Below are 24,685 nucleotides of genomic sequence, written 5' to 3' on the forward strand. Positions count from 1 at the left end.
TCGCCTGCACATGCCATCAGGGAGGCTTTCATTCACTCTGGCAACTCAGCAGGAAGACACACGACATTCCTCAAGCAAAGCTGTATTCTCAAGATCACTGAGACTTTCCTGAGAGAAGTCAGGTCCCACTATCCATGAGCCAGAAAAGTGCCACTTCACCACCAATAAAAGTGAGCTAAGAAACCAGACAGGTGGTGCATAAACTCGTGTGGTCATCTACGTTAGGGGGGATGGGATCAGGACCCCAGGAAACTGAGGCAGGTTGCTGGCAGGTAAGAATGTTGATACAAACTCAAGCTATAGTTTACGCATCAGGCCATCTTTAAAGCCATCGGTATCCCACTCATCAGTTGTAGAGTTGGTAGGAATGAGAATATTTGGTGGAAATGTGGAAGGCTGATTATTTTCTCTTGGTTGCTACAGCCATTTAGATACTTGGGCCAGGTGTAGGCATTCTTGAACCCTGGGTCAAGGCCAAAGCAGGGTTCCTATCCTCATCTGGATTGGGAGTTTTTATGAAGGTTCTTGGGTCAAAGTTATTGGAAACTGCCCTTTTAAAACTCCGTCGGTGATTTGCTCTGACTTCTCCAGGATGGGAAGCAGACTTGGGACCGTCTCATTCCCTTGGGTTGTGCCAGTCCCTTTGCTTCCAAGCCTGCAGTAAGGATGTTCCAAGAAAGTGAACTGTTCACAAGTACAGTAATGGCCTTTGCTTAACAGAGCCCTCTTCGATAGTGCATAAGGTATTATCATGACCCAAGCACTCAATTATTAGGATTTTTTTTTTAATCAAGAACTGGATTTGGGACTGGAGAGTGACATGGGCTCCGTAGGAATTTTTCAGCTCTGTCCTTTGCTTGGCCTGTTCACTCAAACTTCCTTTTTTTGTGGGTCAGAATCCCATAGGCCTTCCCAGGACATTGGAAACAGGTGGAGAGGCCCAAAGCTATCTGGTGATTCGACAGGGGAGAGAAGAGGTAGAAGAGAAAGAGGCCCTAGGCCTTGCCTTCATGCCTGGCATCGTGTTAGGCCCTGTGTTACTGGGGGAGATAAGGTCTTCACATGTGGAAACACTGGTAGTAGTTGTGAGGCAGGACAAGCTGAGGGTCACACTGGTGGCATAAACCGGGAACGCGTCAGGGGTCAAGCCGGAAAGAATTGCTGTCATTTGGGGGAAATGAAGGAGCTTTCCTGACAGTCCTGTGGCTCCAAGGTGGCACTTGAACTTCTCTCGAAGTATTTCCAGGGGAGACAAGAATGAGCCTGGGAGCCCTGTACGGCCCACGGGAGCTTTGGAGATCCAAAGCAAAGCACTCCCCTTCTCCCCTGATGAACGATGATATTCATTCTCTTATTCTCACTCTGTGTAGCTTCCCAGCTGTGTTTCACCCATCAAAGCTTCATTCGTTAAATGCTCGAAAAGCAGTCAAGAGCCTGCAGGTACCCAGCAGGACCGTCTAACCGCACACCTGGATCCTTAACCTTCACCTCTAACTCCAGTCGTCGCCACATGCGGTGGATGAGCGGGAGGGGCAATCCGAGTGTGCTGGTGCGCTGGCGAGGGGCCGCTGATCTAGCCCCAGAGGGGAGCGCAGGGGTCATAGACAAGTCTCTGTGGCTATAAGGAAGCCAAAGTCAGGAGTTCACTTCCCATTGTGGCCAGGGATGTGGGCTTTGTATCGTGGCCACAGGAGCCATCTCTGGCGCCAGCCAGTCAGTCATCTTCTGAATGTCTGCTGTTGAGTCAAGAAAAGCAAGAGATGTGGGTGATGGGCAGGCAGATTTGCCTCCTACATGGCGCTGGTAGTAATCAAAGTGCCTAAGAAAGGCAACTCAGAGTTAGTTCTGGTTCTGAGACTTGGCTTCAGAACCCTGGGCAGATAAGGTCCCCTTACTTGGCTTTGGCTCTTTAGGGACCAAGGTTTCATGCTAATGACTTACTGTGTGACCTTGGACAAGTCATAGCCCTTCCGAATCTGATTTGTCATCAAATCGATTAAAAATAAGCATATCAGTTTGCTGTGTTAAGGTACTATGTGAGCACAAGAACATGTCTGATATTTTCACAAGACAAGTACAGAGCTTTGAGGTATAGTTTCATTTATCGTTCTTTTCCGAAGGGACAGAAAATAGTTTTCTCCAGTAGTAGCTTTCACTGCGAGTACCAGATTCCTTCGTAGACTTTAACTAATGATCAACACGTTTCCTTTTAAAATGTTTATGATTTTATCAAGTTACCCACGTATGTAGTTGAAAGAGTTCAAAGAGTGTTCCAAGATTTATTATAAAATTTGAAGTCCCCTACACATTACCCCCCATACCAACATTTCCCTCTTCTAAAAGACAGACACCTAACTCCAACAGATGATGGTAGACATGTAGTATTATATCCCTGTTTCTAAATAATGTGCTCGTGTTGCTACTTCTCAATTCTCTGATTTTACTTGAGGCATTATCGATTGTCCACTATGGAAGGTGAGGAGTTAGCTCTCTGTCCTCCCTGTGCCCTCTCAGTGCAAACACATTCTCCCCTGCCCCCTTGATAGAATTATATGGTGATTTAAGATAGATCATGGCCAGTGTTTTTGTTGTTAGAGTTATGTAATGAGCACTGGGCGTCACAAGCAACTAATGAATCATTGAACTCTACATCAAAAACTAATGATGTACTATATGTCAGCTAATTGAATTTAAATTTAAAAATGTTTTTAATTAAAAAAGAAAAAATAATAGAGTGATGCAAACCTAATTCCAAGCTGACTCACTTATAGACTATGTTAATTTTCCTTCCATCTTTAAATTAAAAATGGCCTTTTTGGTTTTTGCTTAGTTCTATTATTCCTTATACAATCTAAAACTAAGCCCTAATCGTCTAAAACCTCTCTTAGAATGGTCTGATTTTTCAGATGTTCTTTTTGCATGTTTGTCAAGATGTCTCTCCTGGAGCCTTCCAATGTGCTCGCATCTGAGTGGTACCACACCTACTGACCCCAACCCCAGACACCCTTCCCCTCCCTCCCACATGGACGCCCCCGTCAGTTATGTCTCAGGTCTTCCTTGTTTTCTGTGATCCACCCCCTCCTCTTCTCCTTCCCTTTACCCCTCCCCCCTTCTCTTTCTCCCACATCATCCAGTCGCTTTTTGAGAAAGTGCGATAGTAAATAAATACGTATAACCTTGCCTGTGTGAAAATACCTTTCTTGTCCCTCCACATTTGATGGACAGCTTTGCTAGGTCTCCTGTCCCTTTTTACTGAAGCTTTGGAAAGGTGAGTGGTAAAATGATTTACCTAATTAGGATCGAGAGGCAACCGAAACATGAAATCACTTTCCTTCCATTTCCTGATCTCATCATAACTTTGCAAGAGGCTGCATTTGGGTTTGAAGCTCCCCAGAAGCATTTGCGTGGGCAAACAGCAGAGTTAGTGAGTTCACTTGGAGAAGCAGGAGAAGCGACCGTGCATCTTGGACCAGCCCTGATTTGAGCCAGGTTCAGTAAAGAGGAGGATAAAGGCCCTTTTCTTTCCCCCGTTCTTCTCTGTTAATACCATGAGACAGCTTCGCCTGATTTGGCAGGTGATAGAACTGACTGGAGGAAATGTCATCTGCACAACATAGAGAAGTCACTATGCAGGTAATTCTGTGTCTGGAAAGCATAGATGATTACAGCAATTAACCAGTCAGAAGCTTGGACCCACGGAGCAGAGCTTGGCAGACTCATCCTTTGAATTAAGCAATCTTTTCATTAGGCAGGACTGTCAATTGTTGGATCTCTAAGAGACCATCTTGATTCCTATATTCCCAGCTGTCTGGTTAAACAGAAGTGCTGGCAGCTCTTGGAGTTAACCATATGGGGCCTGGAGACCAATGTTGACTACAAGAGGGCTGGCACATATTTCTGGTATTGCTACACTGCAGATCCTCACCAGGACTTGAAATGCAGACTTTTGTCCCTTTATGAATCTGTTATACAAGTTTCACGTCTCTTAGTTGACTCCCAATCCGTGCCTGCTAAGAGAAGAAATAAAACCATGGAGACGCCATGGAGAATTCTAAATTTCCTTTGGTTTTTGTTCTCCATATGCCCAGATTTAGCTTTAATAATCTGTCAGCCTCGCAGGATCTTCCTGTTTGCTTTCATATCAAATGCGGATTTGATTCCTCATTTTCTTGTTATTTCCTGTAGGCGGACCACAGTGTTCCATTCTGTTCTCTGGAATGGGAATTCCTGGCCTCCTTTGATCCCTTCATGCCTTTCGTGTTCATTTTCAGACCACGGGTATGCTTTTTCTTCGGAGAGAAAAAAATCAATTTCCTCTGAGCTGAAGAATGGCCCATGGTTTTTATTAGCCCCCAATGCTGCGTTAAATTTTCTTAATAAAGAGCATTTTTGAGGTCTACAGACAGTGTCTGAAACAACTACTGTTCAGTTTCGATGCCAAACTCAGCTTCAGCCACAGTCTAAGGATTTTGGAGTCCCTGTGTGTGTGTGTGTGTGTGTGTGTGTCCCCTTAGTTGTCTCTAGAGAACTAAGAACTCTGTTTTCTGATTGGTTGCTTTTTTGCTGTCTTGGGTCCTCAGGCATCCAGATGTACATCTGCAACCGAGAGCACTACGGCTACCTGCCCATCCCCCTGAAGCCCCATCAGACCTTGCAGGAGGAGATCGAGAACCTCATCCACGTGCAGATAGAGGCGATGAGTGAGTGACCCCGGAGCCTGGGGGATGCCTCCTGTTCCCTTGCCACCGTGACCATACCAGCCCTTCTTTACCTCCCCCAGGACCGAGATCTCACAGCCATCAGTCCACCTTGGCTGAAACATTTACTTGTTCATTCGTTCTTAAACTTCTCCTATGTGACATATGAATAGGACAAGGTCTGCCCTTGGAGAGCTTCCGATCCAGGTGGCGAAGCTGGGCACACAGGAAATACATCTCACACAAGGTCATAATAGCTAGAATGCTGTTTTGTCATGTGGATTTGAACCCTAAACTTTTACTGCTTACAAATTATATGGCTTTGGAAAAGCAATCTAACCTCCTTAGTTGTGAAATGAAGACAAAACCTTAGGGCTTGGGGGCAAATTCTCCATGATATATATATAAAAAGTCCAATAACAATAATTATTACTTCAACTTAATAATAGCTTGTCATGTAACAGATACTAGGCAAGCATTTTTTGTCCATAGTCTCATTAATCCTTACAACATTCAGTGAAAGGGTTTTTATTATCCCCATTTCACAGATGAAAAATGGAGTCAGAGAGAGGGTCAGCAACTTGCCCTAGATCACTTTGCTAAACAAACAATGAATTGGGACTTGAACCAATCTTGCTACCTGCAAAGCTCATGTCCTTTAACACTGCATCATTATCGCCTCTGGGTCTAGCATGATGTCAGAATCGGTAGATGCTCAGTTATCGGTTGCTGTACTAATTAGGATGTAGAATGTGCAGTGTGGCTAAAGAAGAAGATAATGGATGAACTCTGCCTAGGGGAGGATGTTGGAAATGGATTCCCAGAGGATGGAATATTTCATTTCTTTTTCACATCTGAGAAATTCCATTATTCATCATGGGAGTGTAGGATGTGGTGGGGAGGGACAGTGGGGATGGTTGAGGAGGCACAGCAGAAGTGAGGCTAGAAAGTGGGCAGGAACCCAGCCAGAAGGACCTAATGTATAAGAAGGTGTTTGGACTTTTCCTGAAAGGAGGGGAACTCTTAAAGACATTTTTTAGCAGAGAATGTCTGATTGAAATCTGAACTTAGAAAGGTCTCTCTTATGGTAAGAGAAGTATGGCTGGAGTAGGGTGGGGCGGGGATGGCTGGTCTCGGGCCAGGGGTGAAGAGATCATTTTGGACATTACATGGTAAAGTAGGCGATAGATGGTAAGGATCCGAGCTAGGGTAGGACCAGGGAGAATGGAGAGGAAGGAAGAGATTAAGGGAACCTTGTGATATAGGCTTGAAGGGACTCAGCCACAGTCTATGGCTGAGCAAAAGGGAAGCAGAGAAAAATTTCTAAGTTCTGACTTGAATGCTTTGGGATCACTGTAGTAGTTTTAAATGGTATAGAGCTTGTAGAATAAAGGAGAAAAACCATGAGTTCATTTTTAGGCCCATTGAGTTGCTTGTGAATATCTATTTCCTGCTTCCCACCTTCAGACAGTAAATGCCTTATTTATCATATTTGTCTCAAGGCATAGTCTTTTGCCTAGTAGGCATCCAATAAATATTTGTTGAATAATTGAATGAGTAAAAGAATGAATGAGTTTAGGTTGAAATGTCCAGTGAGAAGATGGAGAGATGAATCTATCAAGCCTAAAGAAGTTGAGTTGAGATTCATCCACAAGATTATGTGACATCCCAGAATTTCAATAAAATAGGAGTGTGAGATATGGAAGGAAGTTCAAGTAAGAGAAATACTGAGAAGTCCAGTGGATTTTTTTCAGCTAATGCCCATAATGAGGATGATTTTGAAAAGGCTGAATGAGAATTCAGAGTGTTTGAGAAGTAACTAAGAAGCAAGAAAATAGAGAAGAAACACAGATTTTTTTTTTTTTAAGAAACATGGTTGGGACCTGAAGGTAATAAAGACAATAGTAATTTAAAAGATTCATAAGAGTCCTTTAAATAACAGACTCTTTTACTGTATTTACATAAGCTTCTGTTTGCAAAACATCGGCCAGCTCAGTGTACCCGGAGAGCATCGGTGGTGCTGAGCAAAGTGCGTCCCTGGACTACAGTCGGAATGAAGAGGGCAGAGCTCCTGCCGTCACAACCTTTGCATGCTGGTGTGCATGGTAGCTTGTAAGCCATCCAGTCTCTCCTCATCTCAGTGTCCCTGGGTTTGAAAAAAGCAACAAGAAACACTACTATTCTCAAATATATAGAGAATAATAGGGATAACGAACAACAACAACAACAACAAAAATCCAGTCTTCATGGGGGGAATGAGAATTGAATAGGGAGCTGCTTCATTGTGACAGTATTTCTTGAACCAGCCCTTAGCAATTTTTTTGGTGTGAATTTCTTGAATACATACTGTTTCTGCCTGTTGTCTGTGTTCTAGACAAGGACGGTATCTTACTGCCTTTTATCCCAATCACCTAGCCCGGTGCATGATACATGGTTGGTATCAAACAACTTGTTGCTGAATGGATGACCAAACCACTGAAAGAACGAACAGGAAATGCATGAAAACTGTATTGCAAAGAGCATTGAACGCGATTCCAAAATAATGAATTTCAAACCAAGCTCTGTCCCTTAGGAAGGGAGCTTTGGTTATTTTATCTGTAGGCTGAAGATAATAGCACTCACTTTGCAGGCTTGGGAGAGACAAATAAAATAATGGACATCAACTCCATAAAACATTGAAACGTGGTTATTAGGGCTCAGTTTGACCTTTGGTTATGGACGGCCCCTTACCACCCCTGTTTCATGGCCATCAGCCTTGACTCCAAGTAGATGTCAGCTCAGAGAGGGCCAGTGAGATCCTTGCCTTCTCTTTTTTTTCCCCCCATAGAACTGAGAACACAGAAGCTTCCCTGTATGTAGAAGCACACACATTGTCAATAAAGTTTTTAATTATTATAAATCACAACTATGCACAACACCATGCTGTGTAAGTAGAATTCATCTGAGAAGAATCTGTAATTTATAGCTCTCATTATTGACCTCCCAAACCATACCAATTCTAGTACCAGGCACTTTATATACAGCATTTTATTTAATTCTTGTATTTACCTTCTTCAGTTATAATTTTGTTAACATTTCAGATTCTGAATTTTAAAAAGTAGAACATAATTGGAGTAAGAAAAATGATCAGAAAAACAACCTTCGAGGGTCATAATGCAGAAATATAGACTAGAGGGCACTGTAAGATTAAGAAAAAGATTAATGATGAAATCATATCTGTCAAGTGTCCTCAGGAAAGATGATCCAGATGTTAAAAGCATTTTGCACAGCATCTGGAATCCAATGGGCATTAAGGAAATGGCTGCTAATAGACCATACCAATTGCAGCCTTAGAACAAGAATTATATTTATGTACAAACTTTGAATGCCTTCCTACAATCTATGAGTCACTCTATGAAGGTACTGGGGATTCAAAACATTTTACAACCATTCTCTGTTTTGGGTGTAGATATTTAACTGGAGACATAGGACAACCATTAAAAGATCCCAATAGTGCAGTATAGTGCTTTGTAAGCACATATTAGAGCAGTTTGGGTTTGGAATAGGGAGAAATTGCTGTGGGCAGGTGTGTTCTAAGAGAGTCCACTAAGCCCTGGTGTTTCTCAGACTGGGCTTTGCTAGAAGTTTAAACAGAAGAAGTGGTATGAGGGCACTATAGGCAGAGGAAACAGACCAAGCAAAGATAACATCCAAAAAGCATTTTCACCCTTGAAAGGGCTGGCTTTGAACAATAGAAGTAAATAAAATTTGAGGGTTGGGGTGACTTAACTGTTGTGGCCCTTGAATTAACCACCTAAGGCAGGATGTTCATCCTGAAAGCAGTAGGAGACAGGGAATATTTTAGAAGAGAGAGTGGGGCTGTAAGTACTGATTAAACACTTAACTATATTCCATGCATTGTTCAAGACGCTGGAGATATAGCAGTTAGCAAAATCAGCAGAAACTTCACCATCAATGAATTTATATTCCAACACAGAGAGATAGACAATCTATCAGGGGAGCAGCCACATGAATATTTGGGGGAACAGTGTTCCAAGAAGATAGAACTACAGGGGTATCTGGGTGGCTCAGTCAGTTAAGCATCTGACTCTTGATCTCAGCTCAGATCTTGATATCAGGGTCATGAGTTCAAGCCCTGCATTGGGCTTGACACTGGTCATGGAGCCTACTTAAAACAAAACAAAACTAAACAACAACAAAAAGCTCCAAAAAACTATAAAGGCTATTAGGAGAGCTTGTGATGCTCTAAGGCCAGTGTGGTCAGAGTACAGAGGAGTTGAGTAGAAGGGGATGAGGTCATGAAGGAAGAAGTGTCTGGATCAGACAGAGCCTTGTGACCACAGCTAGGAATTCAGATTTTATTTTAAAAGTAATGGGATAATGGGTTGGGATGGGGCAGAGGGAGTGGCATAATGTGATGTATGCATATAGAAAGATCACTCAGTCGTGGTGTAGACATTTAAGTATAGGAGGAGCTGTACCTCTCTCTTGGTGAGAGAAAATGGTGGTGGGGGTGCAAGCTGTGGCAGGGAGGTGAGGGAAGTTTTGGTCATGTAAACTTACGATATTTTTAAAACATCTCAGTGAAAAAGTTAGGAGATACTTGGATATGATTGTGGAGTTCAGGGAAGATACTCCAGCTCAAGACACATTTGAAAGTCATTAGCATTAAAAGGACATTTGAAGTCATGGAACAGTGCAAACTTGTTTAGTAAAAGATCATAGAAAGGGAAGAGGGGAGGGAATAGGACAGATCCCTGGGGGGAGACAAACAGCCAAAAAGCTGGAAGGAAAGATTGAGAAATGTCTCAGGAAGGAGCCAGATGCAGCCGAGAAGGCCAATAAAAGGAGGATAGGGAATTTAACATTGGTTCTGTCAAGATAAAGATCTGTGATGACCTTGATAAAAGCCACTACAGTGCAATGATGGGGACACAAGCCCTCTGGAGTAGGTCAAAGGGAGGACAATGGGGAGATGAGAAAGTGGAATCTTGTCGAGATGGGGACAGAGAAGTAGGATGGTGGCTGAAGGGGAATGAGAGATTAAAGGAGAGGTTGTTTTGTGTTGTATTATTTTTAAGATAGATTTTTAGCATATTCATATATGAACAAGAAGGATCCCGTATATAAGGAGAACTGGGTGATGTAGAAGAGGAGAAAGCAGTTGTAAGGCTGAAGTCCTTGAGAAAACAAGAGGCGTTGTAATCTAGGGCAGAATTGGAGACGTTGTCCAAGGTGGGAACAGAGATACTTCTTGCACGCTAGCAGATGGGAAGGCAGAACATGTAGGTACAGATGCAGCTGGGTTTGTGGGCTTGAGGTGGAAGGAAAAGTAGGTCTACTTTGAGTATTTTCTTTATGGAGTATATAGTTCATCAGCTCGAGAGGGATGCTGGAGGTGCCGGGAGAGAGGATAAGGCGTAAAACAGATCGCTCGGAGAGTGGGAAAGTAAATTTACTATGGAAGCATAGTTGCATCATTTGGCAGCGTCCAGTGCCAGTGTGACATCTGTGGTTGTAATTTTAAAGTGATTCAGTCAACACAACTGTGTGAATTTTTCTTGCAGTATTCTTGGGATTGAGAAAATGGATAATCAAGTTCAAGCAGGCCTGGGATTTTACCAAGCAAGATCCGTGGAAGCAAATCAAGAGTCTTTCTAAGGGAGTTGGGGGTTAGAGTGCCAGCTCAAGAAATCTAGGTTGGGTACCGATGGACCTGAGGACATGAAGAGGTGAAGGGGACATGGTAGTGGGTCACTGAAAGAATGATTGTTGGTGCAGGAGCTAGAATCCCGGTCGTCCGGTGGATCACCACACGGATGCTGAAGTTTCAAGAATGATGGCAGGGACAGCAAGACTGTGAGCCCAAGGCTGTCATCATCAGTGGCTGAGGAGGCATGACCAGGGGGCAGAGGGGGCTAATACACACTTCAAGAAACTGGGAGTTTTGAGGGATGAAAGGGAAACAGTTTGGGAGGGGAATTGGGGGAGATAAGAAAAATCAGCTTCTACTCTGATGGGTGAAAGGGAAGCAGTGTCCTCCAAAGGAAACCAAGTTTTAGTTAAAATAAAAAGGTGAAGAGACATTCAGAGAAAGTAAGGGACTGAAATGTCAAGGAGTTGATGGACTACAGACTGGAGTTTCAGAGAGCACAGCGAGGAGCTGGGGTGGGCTGGGAGCTGGGGTATAGCACCCGCTAAGGCTCGCAGGAAGCACTCTGCCCATCACTCTACCCATACTCACTCGCTTTGTATGTTAGGAGCCATACAGAAAATTTGGGAATGTGCTTCCTGCACAGAAAATTGGAGGCTCCCTCTTATGAAGGTGAAAGAAGTCAAAGGGTTATATGAGGCGTGTGGGGATTGGTCTTGCAAGTCAGAGCATGAGCTGATGGGAGACCTCAGGTGCCCCTTCTCAGTAACAACATTCTGAAGCCACAGAATGTCATGTAAAGATTATTAAGATTATTGGACATGAAGTCGGACGGTCCAGTGATCTGACCAATTACTCACTATTGGATCTTGGCACCAGTTACTCCCTATTTGACCTTGGGCAAGTCCTCATCTGGGTGGGTCTCAATTTCTTCATCTATAAAAACAACCAAAAGATAAACGAGGATAAATGATGTCATGAACATGAAAGCACTTAACGAATTACAAAGTGTTTAGTGTGACCGTTGTTGTTGAGAACAGCATTGTGCTTGAAGAAGACTATTTTGACAATAGTGTGCATAATGAGTTAGAATGAGGCGAGATTAAGTGCATGAGAGTTTGAAAATATTAAAACAGCCCAAGCATGGGGACGCTTGGGTGGCTCAGTCCGTTAAGTGTCTGACTCTTGATTTTGGCTCAGGTCATGATCTCAAAGTCGTGAGATCCAGCCTGGCGTTGGGCTCCATGCTGAATGCAGAGCCTGCTTAAGATTCTCTCTCCCTCTGTCCATCCCCAGCAGCTCATGCTCTCTCCCTCTCTAAAAGAAGTAAATTAATTAATTAAATTAAAAAAAATAGCCCAATCATGGTGAGTGAGGATCTGAGAGCTAGGGTGGTGACTACAGCAATCGAAGAAGTTCAGGACAACTTTAGGTTTATGATTAAATGATTATGATTTAGTTAGGATCTGGTACAAACATGATCTCTCAAATATTTTGGTGGGGGGGGCATGACTGGGCTGGTGCATTGTATGCTGCTGGATGGTGTATGTCCAGTGTAGACTACAAAAAAATGGTCACCCAGGAGAAAGACTTGGCTAACTGAGCTGTGAATTCAGCCCACTTGCCAAGCCAGCTTGATGCCAGTGACTACCAAGGACCAGCTTTGGGGGCAGGCCGAACGGGGGTAAAGGGTTTAGGAGGCAGACTTAGGTTCAAATACCAGCTCTATCAGCTCTGTGACCTTGGGCAAGTTGTTGAAGCCTTTATTTACTTATCTGTAAAAATAGGGACATGTGAAAATTAAATAACTGTGACTATATATGTCAAGAGTGTAGCCCAGAGTTCAGTGGATAATAAGATCTCTATCATAGTGACTGTGATTATTATTCCTAGGTCTTGAAACTATCCAGGAGCCAATGAAGCATATTGTCTCAGTTGGTGTGGCACAGTGAGGGGCTATGTCTAGAGAGGGATTCAAATTATGAATGATGGAGTCAGAAATGACCCCAAACCAAAGCTGGGATATACCTAACCTTCAACTCTGATGAGGCAAAGACACATCCCTTCTCCTTGCACAGTTAATTTCTTAGTTCCAACTTTATCATTCCCTGTCTTTCCCCGTGGCCTTGCTCAGTCTTTGGGGACAAAACCCAGACATATTTCTCATATTTTTGCTCAATGGTGGCTTTCAGAAGCCAACCACTTGTGGCTTGTGGGGGACACTTGTCTTGTGATTGCAATGACGCCCATGTTTGATGGAAGCAAAGTGGCTAAAAGCAGTCTCTTTGGCTGAAGTGTTAAAGCCACGCAGGCCATGTAAGTGCCAAACAGAGACCAACAGCGTGAAAAGGGGAACTCAAAATGTAACCCCCTCCCAACTCCAAGATTCAAGGAAGGAGAGCCAGGCATCCTCCAACAACATTACGAACAAGAAGGCGTTTGTATGCTAAGTTCCTTTCTCTCAAAAGCCTGACTCTGTGCATGGTGGCTCCTCCAACAATATTTGTTGATTTAAAACAAATTAATGAGGAGTGGGGTGGAGCACAAAGGAACAAAATATTCTGGGCTTCTAATGGAAACAGAAACACAGGCACTGTGTATTCCCAAAAATGTGACCATAGGGGTCAAGCTTGAAGGAATAAGACCAGTTCTTGTGTTGGACTTAGGAAACCCATCTCACTACCTTCTACAACTTCACATCATCTGATCATAAGTGAAACTGGATGTCATGGTTTCTCTTTAATATCCCAGGGAAGGATACATTAAACAAATAATACTCTTTGGACAGTATCTCAGTCAGAAGGATGAAGAGGTTACGCTGGGATATCAAATAGTGACAAAAATCTCATTGGCTTCCTACAGCAATGGCCTATTTCTTGCAACGCGAAGTCCGCAGTGGTCCTCGCGTCCTTCTGGGCACCTGTCCTCCAGATGCTGGCACATGATTCTAGGCTGCTTCAAATGTGTGTGGCTTCTCCTTTATCATCATCTGCTACTGTGACTGTTGTGGTGGGCTGGGGCAGGGTGGAAGGAGGGCTTGGAGAGCTGAGAAGTAGAGATTCATGAGCCCATCACCAACTTCAAGTGTGAGGAAGTGATTCTTCTCATCTGCCTGGAGTGGAGGAGATGGCGACTGCTGAACAGTAGTGATGGCCACCACCAGCAGTTCCTCAAGCCACCCAAGCGACCAGCTCTCCACTGTGTTTTCTTTGTATTACCCCTTTAAGGAAAACCAAAGGAGTACTTTGGATTTGCAATTCCAAAAATCCTCAAGACCTTTCCAGACTCCCCACTGAATATTGCCTCCGAACTTTCAAATGTATAGTTTGTAAAGAAAACTTTTTTTGGAGTATGAAATAAGTAAATCTTGTATTACTTAAGATGCGGTGTCCCCCTACCTGGAAATTTACCTGTTAGCCCTGTACCAAGTTTTGGGATGTGGGCTGGCCCTCAAAGGCAAGTTCCTGTTAAAATAAAGGACCTTTTGCATACCTGTAGCTAAATCTGCCTGAATGGGATAAAAATAGTCCCAGACTAGTCCCCTTTAAAATATACAGAGAAAGCATTATTTAGAAGAAGTCTGGCCTACTTTTGAGGTCTTTCATTATGAGCCACATTAAGTAACAGCTGAAAAGTTACTGAGTTTTTCTTGTGTCCATTTACTGTGGTGAGTGCTTTGTGTGCAGGTCTCATTTAAATTTCACAACACCCTAAGAGATATACTTTTTAAAAATTTTTTTAATTAAAATATAATGCATTATTAGCCCCAAGGGTACGGGTCTGTGAATCGCCAGGTTTACACACTTCACAGCGCTTACCATAGCCCATACAAGAGATATACTTTTATTATCCTGATTTTACACATGAAGAGACAAGCTTGGAGAGGTCACTTAACTCTTCCAGATCTTCACAGAGCAAAGTTTGGACCCAGATCATCTGACTCCAAAGGCTTCACTCTTAACCATTACCCTAGACTGACTCTCATCTCCTCTGAAAATAAGTCTTAAGGGAAATGGAGTGAATATTGCAGTCTGCATATGAACAAGCATTCTGGAAACCTTGGCCATCAGGGTTCTTTTGTAGCCACTCAGTCCTGGAGAACTGCCGGGCAGTTATCCCCATCCTGGACATCCAGACTGTGTTCCTAGACACCAGGTGTGTGGATGGAGTTCTCTTCCCTGAGCCTTTCACTAACAAAGCGCTCTTTGTGTTTCTTGTGTCTTCCAGTTGACGGTCCTCCAATGGAACCCTCCCAGTTTGTTTCAGTTGTCCCTAAATATCCAGACAAGATGGGATTCGATGAGGTAGGAAAGGTGTCTTTGTGTGCATGTGCACGCATGTGCATGTATGTGGCATGCTTACATGTTCATATTGGAAGGCAAGCCAGATCTTACATCTGAGAGCCAGCAAAACTGGCTTGGCGGCTGAAAAGGCACCAAGGTCTTGGGAAAACCTCTCAATTTGTGACGTGTCTCAGCTTGCTCATCTTAAAAAAGGAGCCTTTAGGGTACCTGGCCAGGTCAGTCAGTGTAGTATGCAACCCTTGGACTCAGAGTCACGAGTTCAAGCCTCACGCTGGGTATGGAGCCTACTTAAAATAAAAAAATAAATAAATTAAGATAAAAGATGAAAAAAGAGAATCACATGCACCTGAAATTAATGTAATATTGTGTGTCAGTGATACTCAAACAAAAAAAATTTTTTTTAAAAAGGAGCATCATGGTGAAAACGAATTAATCATTGGGTTGGAAAGAAGTTACTATTTAATCAAGAGCAAATTTTATATTTTCTAGGAGCAGATACCGCTATATTTTGTGAACCTTTCTTTTTTTTTTTTTAAGATTTTATTTATTTATTTAACAGAGAGAGAGATCACAAGTAGGCAGAGAGGCAGGCAGAGAGAGAGGGGGAAGCAGGCTCCCCGCTGAGCAGAGAGCCCGATGTGGGACTCGATCCCAGGACCCTGAGATCATGACCCGAGCCAAAGGCAGAGGCTTAACCCACTGAGCCACCCAGGCGCCCCTATTTTGTGAACCTTTCTATCAAGATTCAAGGGTAAAGAGGATAATGGTTTAAGTATTAGAGGACCTTAACTCTATTCTGAGTGCATAGAAACCATTCTGGCACAGTCTGTGTTTTATTTTCTCTGTGCCGTTCTTCCATGGAAAAAGGTTGAAGGCAGGATTGAGAGGGAAAGGAAAAAGAGAAAAAAAGAAATTTGTTGTGAAATTCCGCCTTTCAGTGGGCAAGAACTTCATAACTCTCCAGGGGCCATGTTTATTGTACAGTTTTGACTGCATGAAGAAGGAAGCAAGAGTATAAAGAGATACCTCTCTTGGTAATACACAGTACAGCTACTTGGGAGTGCCCGAAGTGTGACTCCCAAGTCACTGAATCCTTTGTGGGTCCCTTCGGGCATGTAGCTGCAGATCAGTATTCAAGCCTTCGGTGATCTAGAGGGCAGGACAGTGCCTCAGGAATCCACAAACTGAGATAGAATTTTTCCATGGATTCTGGGTATGGTAGAGGCCAGGCTTTGTGCTGTGCGCTCCCACCATCGCTCCAGTCAAAGAAAAAGCCTTGTTTCTCGTTCTTTGCTGGATCACACACGTCCTCAGGTACGGCCACCTAAAAGCTGCTGGGGTGGACACTGGTAGTTCTTGTATAAAACTGACGTGAATCGGGGCTTCAGGAATGGGAAAGAGTATTTCCTGAATATTAAATGGAAAGAGTTAGCAGCTATGATGCTGTTTCCACGAAGGGTAGAATGAGAAGAGATGGTTTTAATGTGGGAGAGAGGAATTAGAATAAAGTGCAAATAATTTTTTTAAACAATCGGGGCTGCAGAGAGGTTTGGCCGCCATCACACACCGGACCGGCTTCCACGTCTCACTAGAGCTGCCTTCCCTGCAACCCTCGTCAGCCCTGCGTTCTCCAGGTGAAAGGACCCAAGTGTCTTTACATAGATTCATTTTTCTATTTAGGCACATTCCTCTAAAAATAAATAAGTGAATTAAATAAACACATTCCTCAGAGGAACAAGCCAAGGGAAATCCAATGGGACAAAACCAGGATTTCTAGCTCTGGTCTTCCCTTTGGCTGGGGGTATAGGGACTGGGTCCCCACTGGAAGTCTTCTGGGGAATGCCAACTCGAGGAGGTGCTGCGGGTGTAGGAACAGAGATAAGATGGTGGAAAAGGGGGGTTTTCATGGGCTTTTTTCATTCTCCGAGTACTCCATGACCTTGGTGGTGGTGTCTGGGCTGCATTTGGCTCTATGGCTCTTTCTCTGTTTGCTATCCACTAAGTATGAGCAAGCCGTCTGTGTTTCTCCTTCATGGCTACAATTTTTACTGCGCTTGTCCTGGCAAAAGCTGGGACTGAATTATTATTTACTAAAGTCTTCCCAGACTAGAGGGCTCTGGTTTGAGGGGACTTTTTGTTGTGTTTCTGTTCATTTTTTGGTTGGGTTTGTTTTTGTTCTCCTGGAGTGACCTCGGGCAGCTCCATGTACACACGGGAGGAAATGCCCCTTCCTTTCCGTATCTTTTAAAATTGTGGGATGAAACATGGCCCATCACACTGTGATCCTAAACAGGAAGAACATGAAATGTCAAAGAACACAACCATTAAGTATGAAGTCCCAAGTTACAAGGCAAGTAGAGTCACCACAGAAATTATGTTAAAAATAAATACTCAGTGAAGTAATCAAGAGAAGTAATGAAATCAACTCAGTTAGGTAATCAGAGAAGTAATGAAATCATGATGCCCCGAATTCACTTTGCCCTAAATCAGAGGGTAATTTCTTTAAAGAGGACATCTTGTTCTCCCATCAGTTTCTTTGCCCAGAGCTATATAAATGGATGGAAGTGAGAATATTTTGGAAGGATGGGTTGAAATTTTACTGTAGCTTTTGATCCAGTAAAACATAGAACATATTGATGGTTACACTCAGAATAAGTGAACCAAAGCTTCATCCCCAGTACCCAGGCTGGTTACAAGACCTAGTTTCTTCTTTATTCTGGGCTTGACATAAAGCAAGCTTTGTCTAAACCACATAGCATAGGCATTTTAATCTGTATTGTACTTGTGAGGTGAGGTTGTTCAACTCTCCCTTTTACAAACAAGGGAATGGACCGTGAAGCATTCAATGTCTTCCTCAAAGTGATCTGGCTAGTTAAGTCAGGATGAAGCCAACGCCATCCTATTTATTCCTGTAGGGTCTCCTTTTCTATGCTACAGACTACATGTCATCAATATTTCTTGCCGGCGGTGGAAATCTCCTACTCTTAGAGGCCTAGTTTAATGTTCAGAGTGAGTTTGTCATTGTAGCAAAAGGACCTTGGGAATACACATATTTACCTATAATGGCATTCATGAGTCTTGAGGTATTTCCATGGCTCCTTAAATCTGAGAATAGTCAGGACCGTCTCACTACCCATAATTCCCTGCTGTGGTTTCATGTGATTTCATGATAGGTATGTATTTCAGGCAGCCATCAGGAACATAAGGGCTAAGGTGAGGGGCTACAGATGAGCCCAGCCCTCATAGGAAAGGAATCTGGAAGCATATTTTGGGGGACTTCATGGATGAGTCTGATGTGGAGATGAAGCCTTTCCATTTCTCCATTCCCTCAAAGGGCTGCCTCTAAGAGTAGAGCCCCTTTTCTTTACTTCTTTCCAAAAAATCCCCTTGTCTCTAGGGGAGTTGAAGAATTCTGGCAAAGAATCTCCCAACACTAAGACCTTGATAATTCTGTTTGAAACCTTTGGAAATGCAAGGAATGTATTAAGACTAGATTTTTCTCATTCTTTGAATGACTTGAAATTTATTATAATGGATATGAGAACTCAGAAGAGGTAATATTGAGAACCCATGAGATAGGATCAGGATCATCCCAGTTTCAGATGAGGGAACTGGGCCAAGGCAAATACTTAGTAAATAACAGTCAGGATGTAGACTTGGGTCTGCTAATAAGTCTAACCACGTGCCCGACTGCCTCCTACCTCTGAGTCTTCTGTTTGGGGTTTAATTCATGGTTGGCCTCCTCAAGAATAATTTTGTGAACTTTCCTATCTCAAGAACAGGGCAAACCTGTCCACCAACAAGCATCAGAGAAACAAAGAGAGGGTGAAGTCACTGCAGATGGTTCAATTTTGAAAGTCATTCTGTTTGAATTAATATCATTTGACTTGATATGAAATATAAACCGATCTTCTTCACCACGGTTTTCCTTTTTTTTTTTCTTCCCACTCCTTCTTCTAACCAAAACTTTGGTCCTTGCATTTACTTAACTTTTCAAACAGCCTAAAGGAAGACTTGAATAATCTGTGTTTCTTTTCCTTTTTCCTCCCTGTGTTAGATTTTCATGATCAACCTCAAGCGCAGAAAGGACAGGCGGGACCGGATGTTACGCACCCTGTACGAGCAAGAGATTGAGGTCAAGATTGTCGAGGCTGTGGATGGAAAGTGGGTTGGGTTTTTTCTTGAATTGCAGATGTGGTTGGAGTGGGAAGGTGCCCTCTCTGACAGAGGGTTAGTGCTCGGCGGGAGGAATCTAGAGTCATTAGAAGAAATACTGTTCTAACCGCCACATGCAACCTACTTTGGGAAAAGCTTTATGAATGAGAGCAGCATTTAAGTTAATCTCACCAGGTAGAGTAGGCCTGAAATCCACTCACCATCCAGCGAACTCTGGTCTTCATTATGCTGAAGGCTTGCCGTGGAAGTGACTTCCCCCTTGGGGTTTTCGCAATGGTTGTGGTGGTTTCCAGCTTCCTATAATATATTGGAAGGAATGCATTTAAAGTTGCTTTCAGAGCCTGATTTAGACCAAAGTCGCCAAACCTGGGCCACCTGAGGAGAGTAAATGGGGAGGAGAATAAATGGGGGGAAATGCACAATGACCTGTATATCCTGTTGCATGAGATCTTGCCAGAGCCTGCCTGGGCTGATCACCTTTCCCAAGAATACGGCAGGAAATTCACAAAGGGGACTTGGTTGAATTCCTTCAAGAGTTTTGCTATAGCTGTTGTTTATTATCTCGCTTTCCTTTGCCCTTTTATTTGACACTTTGTTTCAAGGCGTCGATTTTTGCAAAACATGTTTTATGTAAGTTTGGAATATGAATGGCTCTAAGGAGTATGGCTAGAAGCTATTGTGAAGAGGCTTATGACTTTTGGAGAATTTAATCAGTTTCTCAAAATGTGGCCTGGACACCCATGTTAGAGTCTCCAGGGTTAAGCAGATTCCTGAGTCCCAGCCCAGGGCTGCTGAATCCTGATCTCTAGGGCTAGGACTGGGAATCTGCATTTAAGAAGCCTCAAATTCTTAGGTAAGGTTCCCACTCAGTTAAAATATAAAATATAGGACACTCAGTTAAATTTGTCCCAAACATTGCATGGGCTCACTTACACTAAGAAATTACTCATTGTTTATGTGGGATTTAAATTTGACTGGATGTTCCATGTTTTACTTGCTAAATCTGGCAGCCCTGTTCTTTGGTGCACTGGAATTGGGGAACCACTTCTTCAAATACTTAAGAGCCCAAATTTTATTTATAGGCCCCGTGGACCAAGGGAAGTGAGTTGAACTGTGAGAGTTCTTTATTTGTTCTTCATACAAGTCTCTTGTCGGAGATACAATACTATGAAATTTTTGACATTCTGTTCCTCGTTATTGCCTTCTTGTGTTAAAAAGATACCTTCTACTCTACCACTTTAATTCTCTTGTTTCTTTTACTATATTTTTTTTAGTTATTTTCTCAGTGACTGCCATGGAGATGACAATTAACATTTCAGTGTATAGCAATCTAGTTTATATTGATACAAACTTCCTAGAAGAAAACATAGGGGGTAAGGTCCTCACATCAGTTGTGCCAATTTTTTTGGGGGGGGGATTTGACCCCAAAAGCAAAAATAAACAAGTGGGACTATATAGTAAATTGGTAATTACTATATAGTAAGTAATTACTATATAGTAAATATAGTAATTATCTACAAAATGAAAAGTCAGCTTACCTAATGGGAGAAAATATTTGCAAATCGTATACCTGATAAGGCATTAATTTCCAGAATATATAAAGACTCATATAACTCAGTAGTATAAACAAAAAAAAACAAATAACTTTATTTTAAAAATGGGCAAAGGTTCTAAGTATACATTTTTCTAAAGAAGACATGTTGGTGGTCAACAGGTACATTAAAAGGTACTCAACATCACTAATTATCAGGGGAATGCAAATCAGAACCACAATGAGATATCACCTCATACTTATCAGAATGGCCATTATCTAAAAGATGAGAAATAGCAACTGTTGACAAAGATGTAACAAGAAGGGAACACTAATGTATTGTTGGTAGGAATGCAAACTGGTGCAGCCACTATGGGAAACAGTATGGAGGTTCCTCAAAAAATTAGAAATAGAAATATCATATGACCCAGCGGCTCCACTTTTGGGTATTTATCCAAAGAAAATGAAAAATCAACCTAAAAAAATAAAAACAACCCATATACGTATCCCCATGTTCATTGCAACATTATTTACAAAAGGAACCTAAGAGTCCTATCAGTGGATGCATGGATAAAAAAGTGTGGTGTATGTCAATATATATAATGAAATATTATTCGTCCAGTAACAAAGGAAGGCCTGCCATTTGTAAGAACATAGATGGCTTTTGAGGACATTATGCTAAGTGAAATAAATCAGACAGAAAAAGATAGATACCATATGGTCTCATTTATATGTGGAATCTAAAGAGAAAAAAACCCATATTCACAGATACAGAGGACAGAGGTGATTACAAGAGGCAGGGTTGGAAGTTGCATAACACGAGTGAGAGGGGTGAAAACGTACAAACTTCCAGTTGTGAAATACATAAGTCTTGGGGCTGTCGTGTACCACACGGTGACTATGGCTAACAATATGCATTGCACATATGTGAATGTTGCTAAGAGAGTAGATCTTAAAAATTGTCATCATAAGAAAAAGTTTTGTAACTAGGTGAGGGGATGGACATTAACTAGACTTAGTGTGGTGATCATTTCATAATATGCACAAATATCAAGTCATTATGGTGTATACCTGACACTAATATAATGTTATAAGTCAATTATATCTTGATTGAAAAAAAAAAACACCAAATTTCAGTGGTCTACAGAAGCTTAGCTTCCATACTGCTTCATTCTTTTCACCATCCTTTGTTCTATTGTTGTCAAACAAATGACTTCTTTCTATATTAAAAGCCTTATAACAGAGCCTTACCATTTTTGCTTTATGCAGCTATAATTTAAATCAGAAAATTTAAAGAGAAAAAAAGAGTTATCAGTGAAAAACATTAAACTATTATTTATATTTACCTATGTGGTTACATGTCCCTGTGCTCTTTATTTCTTTATATGGATTTAGGTCGCTCTATAATTTCTTTTCATATCGGCCTTAGAACTCCCTTTGGTATTTCTTGTAGAGCCGATCTTCTAGTGACAAACCCCCAGCTTTTGTTTATGTAGAAATAATTTAATTTCTCCTTTATTTTTGAAGGATAGTCTGACTAGATATAGAATTTTTGGTTGACAGTCTTTTTCAGGTAGCACTTTGAAGATGTCGGCTTACTGCCTTCTGGCCTCCATGGTTTCTGAGAATCAGCTATTAATCTTGTTGAGAATACTTTGTATGTAGTGAGTCACTTCTCCTTTCTGCTCACAAGATTGTCTCTACTATTTTTGTTCTTAAGTTAAAAAAGAAAATTAGGTCCAAAGAAAGGACACGCACATGTACACAGTTCTTCCTGTCCTCATCCCCTCCAGTATTTAATGTTATTAGCCACTTGTCCTTCCTTAGGAAAATACCTTTTCAAACTGTCAAAAAACTGGTGATACTTAGAACTACATTGGCAACTGTGAGGGATATACCAAGTATAAGACATCATTGTATCCTTCCCTAAGGAATGACGGGAAACATGAGAAGTCTTCTTCAATGCGCAGAAGGGCTCTGCGGCCCATTCAGCTCTCTCTTTCTGGCTTCTGTAGTGGGGACATCTCAACTGTTAATTTTCAGACGTGTTCTCTGTCATGCAGAGCACTCAACACAAGCCAGCTGAAGGCCCTGAATATTGAAATGCTGCCCGGATATCGAGATCCCTACTCCTCTAGGCCTCTCACCAGGGGTGAAATCGGCTGCTTTCTTAGCCACTACTCTGTCTGGAAAGAGGTAAATAGTGCTTGATTTAGATACACAGTTTTGTAATGAGGAAGCAGGAAAGTGGGACTTTGTAGGTGAATTAGGACCAGATATAAAGTGGACCCATTCTGTTCTGGAAGTATGCTTAGGAGTTTCTGTTGCCTCATGTCTCTCTCTGACACAAGGCCAGCGACAAACAAGGAGAAGGGGCCTTGTTGCCACTTGGGATGTTGACAGGGAAGACACCCATGTTCAGGAGGCCATACTCCTTTTGGTGTATCCTTGTCCGTAGTAGGACAAGGATATTATATTGTGTGTATCTAGCATGTCATCATTTATTAAATGATTTCGTACAAGAAGGCACACAGAAATCATATGAAGTGAATCAGGACACATGGGCCCATTTTATCCAAGAGAAAATAATTAAATATCTTGTCTATGTAAGAAGTGGCAAAGCCAGGACATGAACTCATGGCTTGGAGGGTGGTATGTGAGTGTGGGGCTCCTGATTGAGGGTCAGTTCCCACAAGAAGAGAGAAAGTCCCTAAAGAAGGGCCCCTTGAATGCCTTCCCTCTTTGAATGACCCAGTCTATGCCAATCTTTTTTTTTCTTTAAACTTTAAGTGAAATGTAATAGATAAATACAAAATTAAATAGATCATAAAATATAGGCAGTGAAATTTCACAAATGGGATAACAATACAGCCATGTCAACCAGCACCCTGATCAAGAAACAGGTTACCAGCACCCCAGAAGCACATCTTCCATATTTCTTCTAGGGAAACAGTCCCCAAGGGTAATTACCGTCTTGACTTCTAACAGCCCAAAAGAGTTTTGTCTGCTTTTGTACTTCTGTTTATACGAATGGAACCACAGGGTGTTGAGGTATACCCTCCCAGGACCACAGTTGGGAGGTTCATCTTAGAACGTAGCATTTGGTTATAGATCGTACATCCTCATTGGGGAAAGCAAACCCCAGTTTATTTATCCAATCTACCCCTGATGGCATTTGCTTAGACTCCAGTAATGAGCTATTACCTACTCTCCTACTGTCTTCTCGACATTTTAATATATACTTACCTTAATAAAAAATAGGCACCGGACTTCTCATGAGGTCTCTTCCCACTGATGACCTCTACAGGTGATCGACCGAGAGCTGGAGAAGACCCTGGTTATTGAAGATGACGTGCGCTTCGAGCATCAGTTCAAGAAGAAGCTGATGAAGCTGATGGATGACATTGACCGGGCTCAGCTGGACTGGGAACTGATGTGAGTGACAAGACAGGCTTATCCCAGAGCACTGAGAGGATTCAGTCCTATGCAAGGGGCAGCAAGCCCCGCCTCCCCAGCTGATAGGAGACACAGCTCCCGCTTCCATTGCCTGACTTTCTCTCCGCAGATGTTCCCACAAACAGGAAGTGAGTGGACGGTAGCCCCCGGTTTCTGGATCTGTCTACTCTGTGGGCTGAGAAAGAAACTGTGGGAGATTCTTTGGGAGACCGGGAGCCTGCCTGCTGGTCATGGGTCTTCAGACTGAGTGCTGGTGGGGGAGCACAGCAGACCCTCCCCCACCACCACCCCCAGTGAGGCAGCAGGTGCCTGGAGAAGTGGGAAGAGAGAGGGGGAGGCATTCATTCAAGGGCAAGAGTCCTGTGTCACACTTGAGAGCAGGTTTCCTCTGTAGCCTCTTGACAGTCTGGGGGCTGAAGGTCAGCACGAGAGTGCCTCTCTTGGGAAGGGAAGTGTGCAAACAGTAAGAACACTGAGCTGGGTTCGGTGGAGGGCCAGAGCTCGTCATAGGAAAATCGGGCTTACCAAGGTAATGCTGGTTCTGAATTGACATTTATTGATGCTCTGATAGCCATCCTGGGACGTAAGTCTCTCTCTCTTTCTCTCACCCTCCCTGACCCTTCCTCTCCCTCCCTCTCCCTCCCTCCCTCTCTCTTTCTTTTTAAACCAAATGACACTTTGTACTTCTCTCCAGTGAGGCAGAAAGTTCCCAAGCATTATGTACGCTTCCCAGCTGTGTGTCAAAGGCAATTTCATCAAATCAGGGCCTGTTGCCTTGGAGTGGCTGCAGCAGACAAACTGTCCCTACTCCTCCCATCCTCGGAGGGAAACTGAGCTATGGGCCCAAGTGAAATACTTGTTCTCTCAG

General features: G+C 42.7%; 1 protein-coding gene across 1 annotated transcript in view; it reads left to right on the forward strand.

The window, feature by feature from the left end:
• The window catches only part of COLGALT2 (collagen beta(1-O)galactosyltransferase 2), a 99,258-nt gene that overhangs the window by 68,981 nt on the left and 5,592 nt on the right, over positions 1-24,685 (forward strand). Inside the window, exons 6-10 of the mRNA XM_080824928.1 lie at positions 4,581-4,700; positions 14,578-14,654; positions 18,712-18,818; positions 22,425-22,557; positions 23,669-23,796. Of these exons, the coding sequence (XP_080681054.1) occupies positions 4,581-4,700; positions 14,578-14,654; positions 18,712-18,818; positions 22,425-22,557; positions 23,669-23,796 (565 nt within the window). The remainder of the gene's footprint in view (positions 1-4,580; positions 4,701-14,577; positions 14,655-18,711; positions 18,819-22,424; positions 22,558-23,668; positions 23,797-24,685) is intronic.

This window comes from Martes martes (genome assembly GCF_963455335.1).
Source record: "Martes martes genome assembly, chromosome: 15".
Taxonomy (NCBI): domain Eukaryota; kingdom Metazoa; phylum Chordata; class Mammalia; order Carnivora; family Mustelidae; genus Martes; species Martes martes.